The sequence below is a fragment of the Eulemur rufifrons genome, chromosome 14 (assembly GCF_041146395.1).
Source record: "Eulemur rufifrons isolate Redbay chromosome 14, OSU_ERuf_1, whole genome shotgun sequence".
Lineage (NCBI taxonomy): Eukaryota > Metazoa > Chordata > Mammalia > Primates > Lemuridae > Eulemur > Eulemur rufifrons.
The window spans coordinates 510,343-530,233 of NC_090996.1; the positions used below are offsets into that span (position 1 = coordinate 510,343).

The 19,891-nt window shown below is 53.9% G+C and overlaps 1 protein-coding gene across 7 annotated transcripts; it reads right to left on the bottom strand.

Moving 5' to 3' along the window:
- Window positions 1-70: 70 nt before the first annotated feature.
- On the bottom strand, window positions 71-19,182 carry TAOK2 (TAO kinase 2). Of its 7 annotated transcripts, none has more exons than XM_069485929.1 (19): window positions 18,401-19,182; window positions 15,134-15,300; window positions 14,875-14,946; window positions 14,675-14,776; window positions 14,163-14,208; window positions 13,935-14,031; window positions 13,670-13,783; window positions 13,473-13,564; window positions 10,943-11,036; window positions 10,756-10,837; window positions 9,798-9,965; window positions 9,363-9,623; window positions 8,955-9,116; window positions 7,086-7,451; window positions 6,803-7,006; window positions 6,216-6,455; window positions 2,870-3,082; window positions 1,395-1,577; window positions 71-1,313 (listed from the first exon to the last, which is right to left on the bottom strand). In XM_069485929.1, exons 2-19 carry the CDS (start codon window positions 15,263-15,265, stop codon window positions 792-794), a joined length of 3,150 nt encoding a protein of 1,049 aa, XP_069342030.1. In that variant the 5' UTR covers window positions 15,266-15,300; window positions 18,401-19,182; the 3' UTR covers window positions 71-791. The 7 variants fall into 7 exon arrangements, with proteins under 7 accessions (XP_069342030.1, XP_069342029.1, XP_069342032.1 ...); XM_069485928.1 differs by having other exon boundaries at window positions 114-1,313; window positions 9,363-9,641; window positions 18,401-18,534; XM_069485932.1 differs by lacking the exon at window positions 71-1,313 and adding an exon at window positions 1,714-1,819 and having other exon boundaries at window positions 1,515-1,577; window positions 9,363-9,641; window positions 18,401-18,534.
- Between the last annotated feature and the right edge of the window lie 709 nt (window positions 19,183-19,891).

Here is a 19,891-nt window from a genome sequence, read left to right on the forward strand (position 1 = left end):
AAGGAATACTATCATTTGCCATTGAACATTCCTTCATACACACCTTAGACAGAAAGGTTGAGTTCTGGAGTCTGTTAGAATAACCAACAGTTTATTAAAAGCTTGCCCTGGGGCTCTGTGCCAGCCCACAGCTGAGAGGGGCATCCATGACTGCCCCCAGGCCCAGGAGCAGCCCCTTCCAAGGTCCTTCCCTTGTTCCCCTGCCCCAGCCCTGATCCCAATTAAAAAAAAAAAAAAAAAAAAAGATAAAAGACAAGACGGCACAGGACGTCAGACAGCAACGGGGGAATGGAGAGACCCAGGCATCCTGACCCCAAGACCCCATCCTGATCCTTCTTTCGTAGGAATGCCTTCTCCCATTGTCCCGCCTCAGGTCCCAGACCTGCTCTGCCACGTCCCAGGTCTGGGGGCCCTGTTGTCTCCAGTCCATGGCCCCACTGTGAGGGTAGTATAATTCTCTGAATATAATATATCTAGACCCACCCTTCCCCTCCCCCAGGGGACTAGATGAATATTTGACACGCACATCTCCCTCTCTTCCCAGGCGGTGATGGAGGGAGACCCTGGCACCATGGTGGGGAGGCAGGGCTCCTGGTCAGCCTTGAGGCACCTATGCCCAAGCTGGCCCTAGGCCACTGGCCAGCCCCATGAAGCTCATGAGATGAGGAGGTCTGAGGGGAGCTGGAGCCAATATCCTGTCCCCTACCCTTCGGTGGGCCTCGAGCTTACTGCCTCTAGGACAGTAGGCTGCACCCACCCCTGCCCCACTCATCACTCGTCTACCCTGCACTTCAGGAATAGAAGTGGGAAGAACCATTGAGGATGTGGGAAGCAACACTGGTGCTGCGGCTCAGAGGCCCTGGCATGGCGGCAGCAGGTGGGCCCACATTCTCACTGCCACTGCCCCCTGAGGCTGCCCGCCGCAGGGGCTGGGGGCTGTTTCTTAGCAGCAGCAGGGCTCCACCACGGGGTGTTCCACTCTGTGTTGGGGGCCCCAGCCAGTTTGGGGGACCTGGGGGTGCCAGCAGAGATGGCTGACGCCAGGCTGGTGGGGGCATGCCTGGTGGAGGAGGGCCGTGGCTCCAGTGTGCCCCTGAACGAGGAACAGGACGGGAGGGCCAGGCAGGGGCAGGCGGTGGAGCGGGATAGCCCTGGGCAGCAGCCTCGGCTGGGATGCCCCCCAGAGCCATGCTGGAGAAGCCCAGCCTCATGCTCTCAGCATCGAAGGCCTCGATCTCACGGGCCTGCCGCTCTAGCAGACTCCGGATTCGCTCGGAGCGCCCAGTCTGCAGGGCCAGCAACTCTTCCTCCACCTGGAGCACCCAGAACAGAGGTCAGTGTCTGGGGAAGGTAGCCTGCCCTCCCTGCCCGGTCCTGGAGGCTGAACCCCTTACCCGCTGCTCCAGCAGTGCCCGCCTCAGAGCTACTCTCTGCTCCAGCTCCCGTAGCTCCCGCTCATGCTGACTCTCCGTGCGGATCTTGATCTTGCTCTGGTAAGCGTTAAGCAGCTCCAGCTCCTGTTGAAGCTGCTGTCGAAGGGCCTGGAACTCTGCCTCCTGGGTCTCATCAAGCCGCAGCTGGAGGACAGGAAGGACAGGTTTTAGGGATCTCCTCCCTGATCCCCACAATCCTCCCCAGCCCCAGGTAGGCCTGGGCCCTAAGGTTTCAAGAAGCAGCAGTCTCAACGTCTACCAGAAGGGAAGATGGTCATACCCTGTGGCACAGCAATTACACTGCAGGAATCTATCCCCCAGGTATACTTGCACATGTGCTCGAGGTGCTCACGGAAGCGTTGTGATAGCAAAATACTGGAAACAACCTAAATGTCCACCAATAAGGGATGGGTTAAATAAATTATGGTACAGCCATACCATAGAAAACTCTATGCTGTAAAAAAAATGAGATGTGTACTGACATGGAAAGATGTCTAAGAAATATTAAGTGGAAAAAAGAAGTCCGAGAATAGTATGTAAAGTATGATTTCATTTGTGTTTAAAATTTTTATATACTTTTTAAAATATGCATTGGAAAAAATCTAAAATACAGTTAATTATTAACAAGTTACCTCTGAGAGGTGGGACTAAGTGACAGAATGATCACCAATGGGGCACTTTCACTCTATATCCTATGTACATTTTAAGTGGCTCACTCTAGATTTATGTGTGATTTTTTTTTTTTTTTTTGAGATAGGTTTTCGCTCTGTCACACAGTGACACTGGGCTACAGTGCAGTGGCATCATAATAGCTCACTACAATCTCAAACTCCTGGGCTCAAGCGATCCTCCTGCCTCAGCCTCCAGAGTAGCTGGGACTACAGGCACACATCACCATGCCTGGCTAATTTTTCTATTTTTTGTAGAGATGGGGTCTCACTATGTTGCCCAGGCTGGTCTCGAACTCCTGGGCTCAAGCAGTCCTCTCGCCTTGGCCTCCTAAAGTGCTAGGATTACAGGCATAAGCTACCATGCCTGGCCAACTTTTTAGAACAGCAACCTTCAATAATCGTTCAGAAATCAAAGTAAATTGGCCTGAGGGCTACACTCATTTTAATTTGCTCCCTGTTCACACATTAAACTAAGGCCCAGGAAAAAATAATAGCCACTCTTTTCCTTGCTGGCTTTTAGTAGAGTAGGCAGGATGGCTTTGTCTAGACCTTAAGAAAATACTAAGAGAAGTAATAACACCGTTGCAGAGAATTCAAAATAGTAAAACCACTGGGAAGAATATTAACAGTGAAGGAGTATCTGAGTTTCCCAAATACACAAAGCTCTAGCTCTGTCCACAACCCCCACCTCCCACTGCCCATAACTAAGCTGCAAATACAGAGGCCAACCTCCACTGCGCTCCCTCCCTGGACCCCAGGCCTCACCGCCTGTGAGCTGAGCATCTCTGAGATGGACTGGTCATACTGCTCGGCCAAGATCGCCAGCTTGCGGGTCTGTTCTTCCTTGAGCCGCTTAAGGAGGCTCTTGTGCTGAGCCTTGGGTGTGGTCTCCAGCAAGTGTGCCCGCAGAGCCTTGTACTGCCGAGTCTGGATCTTACACGTCTCCTGGAACTGCTTCTTGATCTGCAGCTCCTTAGACTATGCAGTGGATGGATCAAGGGGAGATGGGGGCAGGGGAGAGGAGGAGGAGCAGGAGGAGGAGAAGGAAGAGGAGAAGGAGGAGGAACCACCAGGGGAAAGGGGGAGAAGAGAGAGAGAGAAGAGGAGACAGAAGCAGAGACAGGGAGAGGGAGAGAAACAGAAAACATGTTAGACAGAGGGGGTGGGGGGAGCTGTATACAGACAGACACGGAGAGATGGGATCGTGTTGAGAGAGATCAGGAAGGTTTCAATGGGCAAGAGATGCAGAGAAGACAAGACAGGAACCAAAGGCACGTTCACAGAACTGGGTGGAATACTCATGAGAAAGAACATCAGAGTTAATGGATAGGGAACTGAGAATCTTTGGAGTACTGAGTGCACAAAAGAAGCTTTGACCAGGCAAAGCGGGAGAAAATATGACCTAAAGATAGAAGCATGTGAGCAAACGTAAGAATGTGCACAGAATGAGCAAGAAGACCCAGTCACACAAAACACCCACAGAAGAAAGCAACACAACCGAGGACAGACAGAGGAAATCCCAGGTCCAGCACCTCAGGGAAGAAGACAGGGAATAAGCGCTGAGCTGAGAAATGGATACGGGGCTGCCCTGTTTCGGGCCACAGAAGGGAAAGGGGCAAAGAAGGAGGCCGGAAAGGGCCTGACAAGTTCGACAGGCCAGCAGCTGCCACCCTGACCAGATCCACATTCCAGCCCGCCCCTTACGCACTCAGCTCCCACTCCAAGCCCACAGCCAATCCGTTTCCATGGCCTGCACACTCTCTGCCTGGCCGCCCACCCCAAGCCCAGCACCCCATACTGTGGAGGGTTTGCAGTCCCCTCCCCCAACCCTAGGGCAATGCCTGATATAGGAGACTGATTCAGCTCCCAAACAGAAGGGGACTATGTAGGGAATGGGGTTGGGAGAAAAGGCAGGGGACAAGGAGACCAAAGGGCCTGGAACCTATGGGAACCCACAAACAGGGCACTGTGGGACCAAGAAGTCCTGTGGAAGCTCCACAGGGTCCCAGACTCCAGAGCTGATGGTGGTCGTGGTACAATGAAGTTATGAAGGCGGAAAGGATGAGGCTGAGGAGTGAGAGGGGCTGAGATAACATGGAAGGGGTGAGGTCATGGAGCTGGGGGCCAAGGGTAGACTGGGGCATACCGGGAGGCTAGGTGGCAGGACAAAGCAGACAGAGGCAGCCTGGGCCAAAGATACAGTTCCGCTCAGATATTTTATTTGTGTTTGTCTTTTTGTTTTTTTTTTTTTTTGTTTTTTTTTTTTGGTGGGGGGAAGGGAACAGGTTGGAAGGGAGACAGAAAAACAAAATCAAAGAAGAGAAAAAAAACATGACTCTTCCCACCCACCACCACCCCTGGCCCCAGGCCTAAGTCGATGAGGGTGAGGATGAGCACACACACAGGGGAGAAGAGCAATAACTTAGGGGACGAGCATCAGGAGAACACAAAGTGTGACTTCTGGACTCCACGGTGGAGGCGGCTGCCTGTCTAGAGGTCCTTGGGGTGGAGGGGCACACTGAGCAAGGAGGGCCGAGAGGGAGGAGAGGGCTGGGGACTGGAGAAACTTCACTGAGTCCTGGGAGATAAAGTGCTCAATGCTCTAGATTTGCACCGGGGCTGGAATTAGTTACCTCCAGGGAGGCAGGGCCCGGGACGGGCGGGTGCGGGACCTCCGCCCAGCTAGAGTCTCTGGCAGTGGCTGGCGGGAAGCAGGGGGCCCTAACCGGCGCTGGCTGCGTGGCAGCAGCCGGGGAATACGGCTGGGCCGTTCACCTCGAAGCAGACCCCAGCTGACCAGGGTGTGGATGGCCCAGGGGGGCAAGCGGGAGGCTAAACCCTGGCTGGCCTGTGCCAGGCGCCAGTTCCAGCCCTTGCACAGGGCCCAAACCCTGGCCAACAGGGCCAGTGGGTGTTTGGCAGTGCGGGCATTACTCCGCTGGGGCCCAGGGACAGGCAGGCGGCTGCGGAAGCCATCCTTGTTGGTTTTGGGGTAGAGTGCAAACAGACCCCGGTCCCCCACAGCCCCACAGCCCTGAAGGGCCCGGAAGGCCATGGGCGACAGGCGCAGCAGAATCCGCAACCAGAGTCGAGAGATGCCCCGCCGTATCCGGGGGCCCTGCTGCTGCACCCACTTGCCCCCAGCTGCCACAGCCGCCAGAGGTAGAGCCAGGCCTGCCCAAGCTAGGAGCCAGGCAGCCCCAAGACCCAGAGGCACGCCCACAAGGCCTCGGCGCCAGCTCAGGCCCAGGACGGCCCCCAGTGCAGTGCCCTGGGCCAGGAGTAGGAAGAGACGGGAGGGCAGGTGCAGAGCTGTACAAAGCAGCAGGTAGGAGGCCCCCAGGCCCACCAGCCCCACCTCAAGAGCCAACAGTGCTGCCTGCAGGCCACCCCCGCCCTGGGCTGCCAGCAGTGGGAGCAGGAGCAGCAACAGTAGGGGGAGGAGGCCAGAGGAGGACCCCACTGCAAAGGAGAGCCCAGCCAGGAGGACATGGTATAGGAGTCCAAGGAACTGGCTAGCAGGGCCGGGGGGCCTCAGATGTGTTGGAGGGGGTTCAGGGGGGATGTCTGGGGAGGGACAGCCGTCTCCAGGATCCCTAGGAGTCCCAACTGGAGCCCCCTCCTCCTCTTCCTCCTCCTCCTCAGGGACTGGAGTCAGTCCTGGGCCTTGGACCCAGCCAAGCTCAAACTCCTCATCCAGAAGGTTCCCATCCTCCTTCCCCCACAACCTCCACGTCCCAGCCTCCTCCTGGCCAACAATGCTCCTCTCCTGGGGTGCCAGGGATGGGACTCTAAACTCCTCTATCTCCTCCTCAGGTACACCCCAAACTTCCTCATCAACAAGACTCCTATGTTTTTGTGGACTGTGACTAGGAGCTCCTAATTCTTCCCCCAGAATCCTCTGCTCCTCTGGCTCCAAGGTGGCCCCTTCCTTTCCCAGAATCCTTCTCTCTGGAACTGCTTCCTCCTCATCTCCCAGCATTCTTTGGGCCAGGACTGCCTCCTGGCCAGATGAGCAGGGCTGCTCTTCTCTAGGGGTGCCTGTGCTGGGTGGTACCAGAGCCCCAGGAATGGGGAGCGGGAGGCCCGGGGGGCTCTGGCCTGCACGTACTTTGAGGCTCTTAGGCTGCTGGCGAACCTGGGCCGCGTGCTTCTGCCGCAACTCTTGCTCACGCCGTTTGTTGTACTCCAGCTGGTTGCCCAGCTCTGTCTGGTGCTGCAGGCGGGTGAGCTCAGCCCGTGTGCGCTGTACAGCCTGGAGCTGCCGTAGCTCCAGCTCCCGTGTGGCCTCATGCTGCCGAAGCAGCAGTGCACACTCCAAGTCCTTCTGTGTCTGTTTCTTGTTCAAGTCCTGAGGCAGAAGGGAAGCAGGGCCCAGGGCCTGGTCAGGGAGGCTTGTTGGTGTCCAGCAAGTGAGAGCCCAGAACTCCTTGGCAGAGGGAGCTGGGGATGGGGTGAGGTGGGGAGATGAGAGGTGTAAGGGAGCCAAACTCTTGGCTGACCTGGGAACAAAAGGCCTGAAGAAATTCTAGCAGGGTCTGCTGGGGATGGGAAGCAAAAGGGGTGCTGAAGAGAAGCTGAGCTGTAGCACACTAGGGCAGAGGGGAAAGATGACACAGTGAGGCAAATGGACAGGGGAAGGTGCCTGGGACCCGTGAGCGAGTGGAGAGAGGAGGAAGAGTGGACAGGGCAGCCTACCTCTCGCAGCAGGTCCTGGTCAAGGCTATGCCGAGCCAGCAGCATCTTGCGCTTGTACTGGCGACACTGCAGCTCGAAGTACTGGCGTTGCCGCCGCAGCAGCCCTGCCTCCTCCTCCGCCTGGCACTGCTGGAGCTGCTCCTTTTGCCGCAGAAGCCACTCAGCCTTCTCCCGCTTGGGCGTGCTGGGGTTCTCCTGGAGCTCCTGGGCGAGGCAGTGGGGAGCAGGGTCAGGGCCCGCTTCGCCCACCATCAGCCCCGCCCTCCGCACAGCCCTCGCCCACCTCCTTCAGCTGCTCCTTCCGAAGTTTGTAGGTCCGCTTCTGCGCCTCCAGCAGGGCAGCCAGCTCCTTCTTCTGCTGCCCAAGGATGTGCTGCTGGAACTTCCGCTCCTCGGCCTGGGCAGCTCGTGCCTCCTTCTCACCGATGGCCTGGTGCCGCCGTGCCAGCTTTTCTGCTTCAGCCCCAAAGCCAGCCCGCTGTGCCTCGAGCTCTCGCTGCAGCCGTGCACTGTGCTCCTCACGCTCGCCCCTCAGCCGCGACTCCAGGGCCAGCAGCTGCTTCTGGTGCTGTCGTCGCATCCGCTTATAGCCACTCAGCTGCTCCCGCAGTGCTGAATCCTGCTCGTGCTCCTGGATCTGACGGCTGACCTGGGGTGGGAGAGAGGATGAGAAGTGGGGCTCAACCCTGGCCCCCATTTTATTCACACAGATGGTCTTTGTGCTCCATGGGTTGTAGATGCATAGCTTTCATTCTCACTTAGTACCTTCCTCACACTTAACCTCTCTGAGCCTGTTTCCTCAACTGGATAATGGAGATATTATCTACTTCACAGGTTGGTGTCATCGAATGAGATGATAAAAGGTGGGGAGCACAGGGCCTGCACAAAAGCAGGAACAACACAGATTAGTTCAAAGAGTGAACCAGACAGACCTGGGGTCAAATCCCAGCTTTGCCACTTTATTAACCATGTGATCTCAAGCAAGTTAACTTCTCAAAGCATCAGTTCCCTCATCTTTTAAATGGGGCAATAATACCTCCTCATAGGAGGCAGTGGAGCTACATTTGATAAATATCTAATAGAACACTCCCTGCTTCCTTCCCCTTCAGCAAACACAGTGGGCCTATTACACCCAGGTACTGAGCTGGGATCTAGGCCGTGAAATGCTAAAATAACAAAATCGCTGGGCCTGGACATCTTCATCCAAAGTGTGATCTCAAGTCCCATTCTCAACTGGCTCTCTCAGTGGCTCTCAACCTAGTCCAAGTGGCCAAGCAAGTCACAGACCTTTCTGTACAGTACCACAAAGTATCAAGCATAGGATCTGAAGAATTGTCCTAGCACATCAGCCACAAGCAGAGGCGGCCGGAACACACTAGACCGAAACAGTGGCCTCTAAGGAGGCTCAAATACAGCTAGGCATGAATGTGATCTAAAGCATTTATTAAAAGCATGGATGAAAAACTATGCTTTATGAAAAGCCTAACCACCCTTCCCTGTGAACTGAGGAAAAGATTGCCATGACTTGATTTTAGGAGAGGACCACGGGCCTGCTTACAGAAGCTGAGGACCACAGAGGCACCTGGGTAAGTGCCCCGGGCGAGCAGGCCCTCCGAGCCACAGCTGCCTCATCTCTCCAGTGGGAGCCTGCCCTCTCCCTCCCAGAGTCGCTGGAAGGATAAAACACAGGCCTGTGTAGGGGCCTCACAGCTAATCACTGGCATGAGGAAGACGCTTGAATACTATCCCTGCCCTCGGGGGCACAGAATCCAGCAAAGCATGCTGCTGTTCAGGAGCAGCCAGCACAGGGCCGGACACGCTTGTGTGCAGGGATGTGAATCACCTGACTGGCCAGAGGAGCCTGGGAAGGCACCTCAGGAGATGTTAGTTAAGCCAGGACACAGAAATGGAGGAAGAGTTCGCCAAGCTAGGAACACCCAGACTGGGCAATGTGACCAAAGCTGTCTGTTGGGAAGAGGGGAAGAGGTGGGGTGATAATGCTGGAGCCAGCAACAGAGAGTGAGGGTAGAATCTGGATTTCATCATGTGTCACAGGGAGAAAATAACTTCTGGACTTAGAAACACCGTTTGGGGCATCCAGATTAGGTAGAAAAACACGACGAGCAGGCCGAGTGAGGAAGCCCACACTCACCAGGGAGGCAGTACGGATGGTGGCAAAGTGGTCCCGGTTGCGGCAGTAGGCCCGCCGGCGGGCAGAAGATGTGGTGGAGGCTGGAGCTGGGGCTACAGGTGGCTGGAGAGGGCCTGGGGTCATCTCTGGCTGGTAGGGGTCATCATAGAGGTTGTCAGAGCCCTAGAGGAAGGGAAGGTGGAAGCGATGCCCAAGGATCAGAGGCCCAAAGGGAGTTACCTGAGGAGACCCATTCAGACTTAGAGGAGCAGTCACGCTCAGGGAGGGAGGGCAGGGAACCCAGACAATTCCAGAGCAGAGGAGCAGTCACGCTTAGGGACGGAGGGCAGGGAACCCGGACGATTCTGGAGCAGAGGAGCTCAGGCTGGACCACGTGTGTGTCAGGCCCACTCAGGACGAGCTGCGTACCGGCAGCCGGTGGATGATGGAACTGTGGGAGGTGACTGTGTGCTCCCCCTCCTGCATCATGGCCATTTCCCGGGCTTCAGGGCCTTCCTCCTCCTCCTCCTCCTCTTCCTCCTCCTCCTCTTCCTCCTCATTGTCTGAGGCATCTGCTAGGCTGTTGACTGAGCTGCTCTGACTGGAGGCGCTGATGGACATGCTGGGCACTGAGTGGCTGCTCTCTAGACTGGTCAGAGTCCCGGCCCGGTGCATGTAGGGCTCTGCCTCCTGTGAACAGGCCGTGGGCTGTTGGACAGGGAAGGGGAAAAACTGGGGGTGTACGCATGGAGGTAGCACAAGGAGACAGAGGGTGTTAGCGGGGGTGGGAAGAGGGGCCAAGCAGCTGCTAGAAGGCCAGCACAGCACAGGGATAAAGAAGGGTGGCAGGCCAAGCTGGGTCACCTCCTCCTCCTCTGGGGCCTCAGCACCGGGGCCATTGGGTGCCTCTTGGAACAGGATTTTCTTCATCTTGCGGTACTGCAAGTTGTCAAGTTCCCGCACAGCATCTTTGGTCCTCTGGATTAGGTCCATGATGACTGTGGGTGGCCGCTCCCGGAGCACGAAGCGGTGCTGGGGGAAGAGAACACTGAGGCCTGCTGCCACCCCCCATAACCCATGGCCTTGGCATTCCCTCTGGCCGGAGGCACTCCCCTGGGGCCCACACCCACCATGGGTTGATGCTGGCCTTGTCCCAAACCCTCCTCCCACAGTTATTTTCTCTGCCACCCAGTCTCTACTTCCCTAGACAGACTCTTGTTCCTCCAGGCATGGCTGACAGGCAAGAACAGTCAGGAGATCTGGATTCTAGTCCAGCTCCTCTACCAAAGTGCTATGTGATCTTGGACATGTCAGGAGGTCTCTTTGGGCCTCATGAGGTATTCTACAATTATAAAACAAGTAGGTCAAACTAGATAATCTAAGTTCCCAATTAGGGATCCTTAGGCCCCCACAGGTTTGTGAAGGGAATGGGACCCCTCTACTTTTGATAACTCAAAAAACACCTAAGGGAAATCATACATTTACCCATGATAAGGCTACACAGGCTTTTTGGCTTGAATTACATCAGATCAGTGTGGCAACCCTGATTATCGCAAGCTGACCAGAGGCTCTGGCTGGCAATTATATACATTTTTGATTAATAAAAGATGGAAAACCAAATTATCACTTAAAAAAATTAAGGCAGTCTGGTTAGACAAAATTTGCAAAGCACAGAGTCCACTGGGCATTGGGGATGGGGTTGGAATTTATAAACGAAGCTCTTGGTGGAGGAGAAACTGGGAACTACTGGTTTCACTGGGGGGTTTCTTGTGGTTCTAACAAGCTTCAGTTCTAGGAGAATGCTAGGCCAGTAAGCTCTCACCTTCAGAAGAACCTCTGAGGTTGGTCTGTCTTGAGGGATTTTCTGAAGACAGGAGTCGACAAAATTCCGGAAGTACTCAGACCTGGAAGTCATGGGAAGGTGGGAGATGGGTGGGGAGAGAATGAGAATGAGCCAGGCAGCCTTAGCCCATGGCCTAACCTCTGAGCCCAGGAATCCCAGTCCTCACCAGTGTCCTGACTGGAGCACGGGGGACTCGTTCTGTGCAATGTGGTATAAGGCACTCATCGCATTCATGTTAAACAGCGGTGGTTTCCGTTCCGCTACAGAGAAAGGTCGAGGACGAGAAGGTGAGAGGATGGCAGGTGGGCAGAGGAGACTAGAATGGAACTGAGATGGCTTGAGTTCAAACTCCAGCTCCCTGGCTTTCTTGCCAAATGACCTTGAACAACTTTCATAATCCCCCTGAGTCTCAATTAATCCCCTTCTCTGTAAAATACAGCACCCATCCTCTCCAATGCACACAGGTGGAATAGGGATCGAAGAACATAATATATGCAAAACCACCAAAGAAGAAGGCAGAAGGAAGCATATTCAGATATCAGCCCAACTAATACTTGTTAGGTGCCAAATGAGAGCAAGTATTAAGGGAAGATAAAGAAAAACAAGAATAAGGCCCTGCCCTCAAGGAACTTCCAGTCTAAAAGAGATTTTTTTTTTTTTTTTTTTTGAGACAGAGTCTCACTCTGTTGCCTGGGTTAGAGTGCCGTAACATCAGCCTAGCTCACAGCAACCTCAAACTCTTGGTCTTAAGCGATCCTACTGCCTCAGCCTCCCGAGTAGCTGGGACTACAGGTGTGTGCCACCATGCCCGGCTGATTTTTTCTATGTATTTTTAGTTGTCCAGCTAATTTCTTTCTGTTTTTTTAGTGGAGACAGGGTCTCACTGTTGCTCAGGCTGGTCTCCAACTCCTGAGCTCAAACGATCTGCCCGCCTCGGCCTCCCAAGTGCTAGGATTACAGGAGTGAGCCACCATGCCTGGCCTAAAAGAGATTAAATAGGACTAAAAAAGTAACATCAAGTTCAAAGTGTTAACTGGCAAAGAGGGAGACAGGTAAATGAATGGGAAGTTGAAAGTGTGAGGTGGGGCTTCAAGCTTGTCCATGTGCAGGGAATTCACGGAAAGTCTTTTGTAAAAAGAGGTACTAGAGCCAGGCCTTAGATTAGAAGTTGTGAGCCAAGAGTCCCTTGTGCCCTAGACAAATGTCTAACATTATGTGATTTTTAAAAATTAATTGCCAACAAAAATAATAATCCAAAGTTCCAGTTTCTCTTTAAAAGTTAGATGTGGTGAAATGGCATCTACACTCCTATATGATAATGGGCTGGAGCTAAGCAATAGCTGCTCTCTTCATATGGGAGCAGCAATCTCCAGTTTGCCAAAGCCCCCTCCATATTGCTTCTCTGAGTATCAGTTGCCGTTTATAATCAGGCTGGATGGTTTTTGTTTTTTTTCAACAGTAGAGAAGTATTTCTCTGTATCCCTATCTCTGTCAAAAACTACGAGTAAAATGGACAGATCTAGCTTACACTTCGCCTGCTTCATACATTTTCATCACCTGTCTGGCCCTGGCTATGTGGACTGTGGAGATGGAGGGAAAAGGCATGTCCAAATCTCTGACCTTGGGCAGAGGATGCAATACAAGCCAAGGCAAGGGAGTAGAAAAGTTCATGACACACTCAGGGGGTGGAGCCCATGAAGGAGAGAGGCCGCCTTTAGGAAGCATAGACTTTAGCCTGATGTAAAGAAGGACAGGGATGACTTCAGTGTTGAAGGCAACAGGGAGCGACTGATGGCTGAGTAGGGAGTGAAACAATAGCACTGAGCTTAGGCAGATCTCTCTGGCATCAGTACTCAAGAGAGGCTGGAAGGGAGAAGACATTGGCAGTAAGTAGGATCACTATAGGAGGTTGTCGATAACAGTAACTAACAGCAACTCTTTCCTGGGCAGCTACTTTGTGCTCAGCATTGTGTGGGAGGCCTTACAAACATTACCTCATCAGTTATTTCAATAGCGTAGGGTGGCAGAGATGAGAACCCTGCCATGACTTCAGGGCCTCATGAACTTGCTCAAGCCTAACCCTCTGGCTCCATCCCTCGTTGCACTGCATTACTTGCTAGATTCCAAACAACAGAATCTACTCCCAGTTCCCCAGGCCTCCTCCTACCTCCAGAGTTCTGCATATGCTGCTCTGTCTGGAACGTTCTTCTCTACGGACTTCAAAGAGCTATTATTTACCTTGCGGGTCTGTTCAAACATCTCTGCTACAAAGAGGCCTTTCTTAGCCCCTAAACTAGGTCAAGTCCCTTGTTTTGTTTGTACCACTTCTGTAACCTCTCCATTCAGCTTTCATCACATTCAGAGAAAAAACACGTCTGGTTTCCCCAACAACTTGAATGTTAAGTTCCATGAGGGCAGGATTCTCATTCACTGCTCTAATCCCAGAACCCAGCACAGTACACATTCAAAAAAGATTTTGAGCTAGGATAGTGGACAGGAAGAAAAGAATGCTACAAAATCTTTAGGCCTAAGAGCTGACAGGATTTCACAGCTGCCTGTACTGGGGCTCCAGGGTATACTCTAAATGGACAGGAGCTTGGAGACTGGGATCCATGGAGAAGGGGAGAGTCTGGGAACAGTAACAGAAAAGAGTGGGGAAGAAAGAGATGCAGGAACAGAGAGGAGGATGTCCTTACCCAGCTCAATGCAGGTTATCCCCAAGGACCAGACATCCACTTTGCCATCGTACTGCCCCTCATCCATTGCCAGGATCACCTCAGGTGCCATCCTGAGAGAACGGTCAGGAGAGAAAGGCTAATCACTCGCCCAGACCCTGCAACTCCTACTACCAACATCCCGGGAGCTCTCTCCACTCACCACCACCCTCACTCACCAGTATGGGGTACCCACGAAGGAGTTGGCAGGCGCCATGATGGACGCGGAGCCGAAGTCTCCCAGCTTCACCAAGCCTGGCTCTGACAGCAGGATGTTTCCAGCCTTCACATCCCTGCCAGAGGCAAAGTACAGGGATGAGATGTGCTCAGGAAGTCCAGGCAGGGGTTTTAGCGCAGAGTTTCCAAGATGACCACAGCCCAGCTAAATATGAAAAGCGGTACGGAGAGCACCCCTCTCCCAGCCACCATCGACGCTGCTCGTACCTATGGATCATGTTGTGAGAGTGCAGATAGGCCAGGCCCTGAAGTGCCCCATGGGTCACAGCTGCAATCTCCACCTCCTGAAGGGGCTTCTTGTGCACTGGGGAGTGAAGGAAAAACATCAAACTGAGGGGCCCAATGGTGGAACTGGAATAAGCTCCCCTTAACCCTTCCCCTATAGCTTCTCTGCTCTTCTCCCTTCTCCTACTTATTGGCCAAAGAGTCACTTACCTTCTAGAAGGTCAGAAGCTGAGCCCAGGCAATACTCCATCACCAGCTAAGGAAGGGTCAAGGGTCAGAGATCAGCAGATCCTGGCCACTCCTGGCCTACTTCCCTTGGGCAGACACTCAAAATAGAGCTTCCTTGCCGATCCTCTACTCAGGCAATGCCCCCAGGAAACGACAGGGAGGAAGGGCAACTGGAGACAGTGAGGGGATCGTGGCAAAGTCCCTAGGGGCAAGGCCCCTCCTAAAAAGAGCCCAAACACCACCACTCCCTCTGAATCCCTTCAAAGTCCCATTCAATCTCCACCTCCTCCAGCCCATGTGCCCTTTCGCCTGCTAAATGTCTATGGCACTCTTTGAGTCAGCCTCTCCTCGACTGACATTGTTGCTCATGGGTTTGTCTAAAAGCAGTCAAGAGAGACTTCCTCCTTCCCAGGATCCCAGAGTGGCACCCTGAGCAGGGCCCGCTTAAGAGACTGGACTAGGATAAGGACAGGCCTGAGTAGGGGCCAGCTCACCCAAGCCGTGTGCTCCCTCAGGTAACAGCCCCGGTACTGAATGGTGTTGGGATGCCGGAGCTTCTGTAAGAACCGCACCTCCTTGATGATGTCTTGCCATTTCTAGGAGGAGATCAGGGGAGGAGGAGGGTTACGCAGCCTGCATCTTGAGACTGGGGTCCCCTGTCCCCCCCAACCAGGTCTTACTGAGCCTGACCCACCTCATTTGATTGCTTCCCGCTATAGGACATCTTCTTGATGGCCACCACCTCGCTATTCCGGACATCCCGGGCCTAGAAGACCAGACCAGAGGTGGTGAAGGTGGTGAGAGCCTTCCCACCTCAGTGGGAAGACTTGCTGGCCCAGGAGGAAAGGTAGGAAAGGCAAGTATGGTAGAGTAGTGTAGAAGGGCTGTCTGGAGGTCCACAGGGGTAACAGTAGAGTCCCCACCCCTACTGCATCCCCCAAGACCCAACTCACGAAGTACACGGCTCCAAAGCTGCCATGGCCAATTTCCCGGAGGTCAGAGAAGAGCTTTTCAGGGTCATCCTTGAAGAAGAGCTCAGCCACATCAGGGTCCTTCAGGCTCCCGGCCCGACCCCCAGCTGGCATGGTGGCCCCCGGGGGCCCTCAGAGTGGGGCCTGGCCTGGGGAATGGAGATGGGACCCTTAGAGCAAGGATGGGAACCTCAGAGAGAGGAAGGGGTCCCTCAAGTTTCTGCCTTCTCCTCCCCTCATTTCCCTGATGAGGGCGAGGCACTGCTGAGGAAGGGCAGGGGGAGATTAGCAACAACATAAAAGCTCAAAAAAATGAAGCTCCCCTGGCAACCAGATCGTGGGGGCCGGGTCCCTGGTGTCCCTAAAACGGCTAGGAAGATTCTGGGAAGGTAAGCATCCTCACCACTCCCCTCAGCCTTCTACAACTTCCATTTCCCTATAACCCCTACTTCTCCCCTCAAGGGTAAAAGATTCCGCCTCCTAGCCAGCACTCCAGATCCCCAAGTGTCCTGTTCCGCAAGTCCCATACCCCATTTCCAGGCACCTTCCTGTTCCCCTTAGCCCTGAGGCCCCCTCCTCCCTCAACTTCTCACACCCTGGAAGAGAACAGGAAATGGCCAGGCCGGAGGCAGTGGAAATCCGGCCATTGTTATAAGTGGGTACTGGCCCAGAGGAGCCAGCAGACTCACTCTCAAAAAGGGCTAGGGACACTGTGGCAGGGAGGAGATCCAGAATGGGGAAGGACAGGGATATAAATGGCATCTGGCTTTGAGAGCCTCTCTGTGGTCTGGGCTGCCTTACTTGTCCAATCCAATTGCATAAACGTCACATACAGGTACAGGACATTTGCAGTGTACAAATAACATTTATTGAACACGTATAATAAGTACCTGAGATGTATTATCTCTCATTCAATCCTCATCGCAACCTTATGAGGCAAGTATTATGATCATCCCTATTTTACAGGTAAGAATACAGGCTCAGAAAGGTTAAGTGACTTGCCCAAAGCTGGTCCTCCACCACTATGCTTTCAGAACAACCCTATGAAACACCAGGGCAGATCATGACCACCATTTCCCAGATGAGGTCACTGAGGCACAGAGAGCAAAAATGACTTCTCCAAGGTCAGAGAACAGTACCTTCCCCTCCCTAGTCAGGCCTGTGTGCCCATTATTCTCTCAGCTCATCACCCCAAGTTCAGCCCCACTCTTGCAGGAAGCCACCCCTGACCACTCCAGCCCTTGGGGAGAGCTCCTAGGGCACCCAAACACCCTGGAAAGTTCCTACAGGATATCAGAACAGGATCCTCAAGGGGATTCCAGCACAGGCTCCTGCCTGAGCACCTGCCTGAAGTTAGACACAAAGGAGCCTTCAGCAGAGCTGGACTCCCAGGGCAGAGTTCTAGCTACTTAAAAGCACCTAACAATTTTAGCATGTAATTATATTCTGTCGTGCATTGTTTCCTGTTATGTTGTTAATTTTGTCTCCTCAGCCCAACTGGAAGCTGGAGGGCAAGAAGGGAGCCTGACTCTCCAGTGGGCCCCCAGGGTGCAGAAGGCTCAGAATAGCCTGGGAGATTGATTGATTGCTCTCAGCTCAGCCCTCAGCAGGCTGCTCAAAGCAGGCCCCTTTCTCCCTTCTCCTGCCAGCAACCAAGCCAAGCACCTCTCACCACACACCCACACACAAAGGCAGGTGCTCACAACCTGCCAAAGGAATCTTCCTGACCTCTTTACCAGCTCTGGCCCAAGAATGCCAACCAAGGACCCCAGGCAACATGGAAGTGATGCCAGCCTTTGGCAAAACATCATACAGGTCCCCTTCCTCACAGTAACAAACACTTAAACAATTACCAAAGTCTATGCTAAATCATAACCACCTTCTAAAATGGAAAATGTTATCTTCATTCTGCAGGTGAGGAAACCCAAATTTATCTGTCCTTAAGCTATGTTACCAGTACATTCCATCTGCAATGTACAGCAACAGGGCTTTGGATAAGTTCCTTATACTTCTTGGTCTTCTCTTCAGTAAAATGGATTACAGCATGGGGCTGTTGTAAGATTTTAATGAGATCTCATACTTAGGAACACTATACAGACTACTCAGCATATGGATTTTTCTTTCCCTGCCTCCAGGGTCCCCAAAGGCTTTAATCTTTTGGGGATCACCCTACCCCAACAGCTTGGCTTTAACTGTTAAAAGACACCACAATGGCTATCATTTGTCAGAAAGAAGAGCCCTCTTGGGAACCTAGGCCAAAGTCTGGGATCAGGGTAAAGATGAAGGTCACACTAGACAGAAAAATGCATGAGGCAGAGGCAGGAGCCAGAGCCTCCCATCAGGAAAAGCTTTGAGTATAGCCTTCCTGGAAAGGAAGCTCATTTTATCTCAATTCTTAAACCTCACCCCAACTCATTCACCTAGGGACCCCTGGCCAAGCCCAGGCTCAGAAGAAAAGAGATGGCAAAAACCAGGTAGAGATCAGGGGAAAGATCTGATTGAGGACCTGGGTTCAAATTCAGATTCTGCCACTGTGTGACCTTGGGCAACCTCTCTGGGCCTCAATATTCTTGACTGTAAAATGGGAAGATGCCCATAAAAGAGCCTCCACAGGGTGGACCGATGGGGCGCAGAGGGGGAAATGTCACATGAGGAAATAGATGTATAAGTACTTTGTAAAAGATAAATTGCATGACAAATGTATGAGATTATACCATTACAACAAGAGGTTGGAAGACAACTGTAGCTGGAGGATAATATTGCCAGGCACCCCCAAACACAGACACACACACACATCCTTGCAAGGACAAGAAACCCAACCAGACCAGGCCTGAAAAGCGGATAAGCAGACTCACCATGGGAAACAGAGGCATGGGAATCAACACCCCAGAGCAGTGAGGAAAAAGGGACATGATCATGGAGAAGAGGTGGCTGTGAGGGGCAAAGTGAACACGGAAGACCAGAAGGTGTAAACCCATCTATCTGATTAGCTCAAACACCCTAAGACTTGACCCCTGGTGACATCAGAGACCCTGTCACCTGAGGTCCCCCATCAACCAGACACCATAAAGGGAAGAGGAAGGGGAAGAGGTTGGCAACAGAAGGCAAGGCTAGCCAGAGGCTGACCACTGGCCCAGCTGGGTTTTCCCATCCTGAGAGGGCCTACCCAGGTCCAGCTTCTCAGAAAGGAGTACCCTTTCTTCTCAGTGCTAGACACAGGGACCCGCGCCCCTGCACCCCGTGTCTCACCTGGTAGGGGTCACTATGGTGCCCCAGCGCCTCCGCTTCCGCCTGGGGTCCTCCAGCGGCTCTGCCAAGCAGGGAGAGGGGCAAGGAGACCTTTCCCCTTGCCACCTCTTCCTCGGCTTTCGCCCTTCTTGAGGGGCGGGCCCGGGAAGCCTCCCCTGGAGGGGAGGGGGTAACAACCTGATCTGACCTCGCGGTCCAGTCCTCTCCCTCCTCGAGGGCGACAGTTGCGGAATCCCGGATTTCTGATAGTGGGGTCTGAACCCCGTATATCTGAACGGGGAGAAACTGAACCCGATATTTGAATGCCTGGGGAATGAACCCCCGATACTGGTGCACGCAGGGGCCTGAACCCCAGAGATTTGAAATTCTATGAAACAGAGACCCAGGTTTAGAGAGGCTGGGACCCGAGTCCCGGATATCTGGAATATGAGGGCTGATACCTGGGTATCTGAGAAGCGAGAGGCAAAGCCCGGAAATTTGGGACTCGGGGGGCCTGAGCCCCAGGTTTTCGGCCACCGACAGGGGGCCCACCCCCGAGGACGTCCGGCCGCACGGCCCCTCTCACGCCGGGGTCCGAGGGTGACAGCCCCCACTCCCGCCCTGGCCTCCTCCCTCTCCCCTTCTCTCTTCCGAGAATAGCTGAGAGATTGTAACTAAGCCGCTGCTAACGGTCCCCGCGCCCTCTCTTCCTCCCCTCTCTTCCGTCTCAGCCTCTCTCCGCACCACAGGCCCGGTATCGTCCCGGTCTCCCTCTCCCTCTTCCTCCCAATTCCAAGATGGAGACCGGGCGGGAGCACGCAGGCGCGGTAGGGATGCCGGGCCAAAGGGGGCGGGGCCCCAGAGGAAACAGCCCCGCCCTCTCTGCTCACTGCCCCGGCTCCGGAGACCGGCTGCTACCGAGCCCTAGTGCGCGCGCGCCCCGCCACGCGGACCAGGGGTGGCAAGGGGCGGGGACAAGGGCTAGGCTTGCACGGGAGGAGCCCAGCGCGCGGTCCGACGACTGGCAGAGGAAAGAACTGCGGCGCATGCGCGGGCCCGAGCTTGTTGCTAGGGGAAGCTTTGAAGGGGCGCGGGTGGAAGGGAAGAAACGGCGAGCGGCGTGATCTGCGCCTGCGTGCAGGGTATGCGTTGGGAACGATAAGGGAAAGCTGCTGCTGGGCGCGGAAAAGGCGGGAAAATGGACTGTTCCGAGATTTGTAACCACCCAGCCTGGACGTGGACCCCCAAGTGCGAAGAATCTTTGCACGTGAGTGTTGGGAAAACTCAATCGCTCAAATCCCTTCAGGAAACGGAGGCCCTACAGAGTTGGATGACTTGCCCAAGCTCAGAGTACATTTATGTCAAAGCATTTCCATGACCTGACATCCTCCCCCCTCAACTAACTGGAATTATCAGTTTTATTTCATAGAAGAAAACAAGACACAAAGTGGCACAGGTCGGATCAAACCCAGGTGTTTTCCAAAGCCAAGTCAACCATGGGAAGAGCTGCAG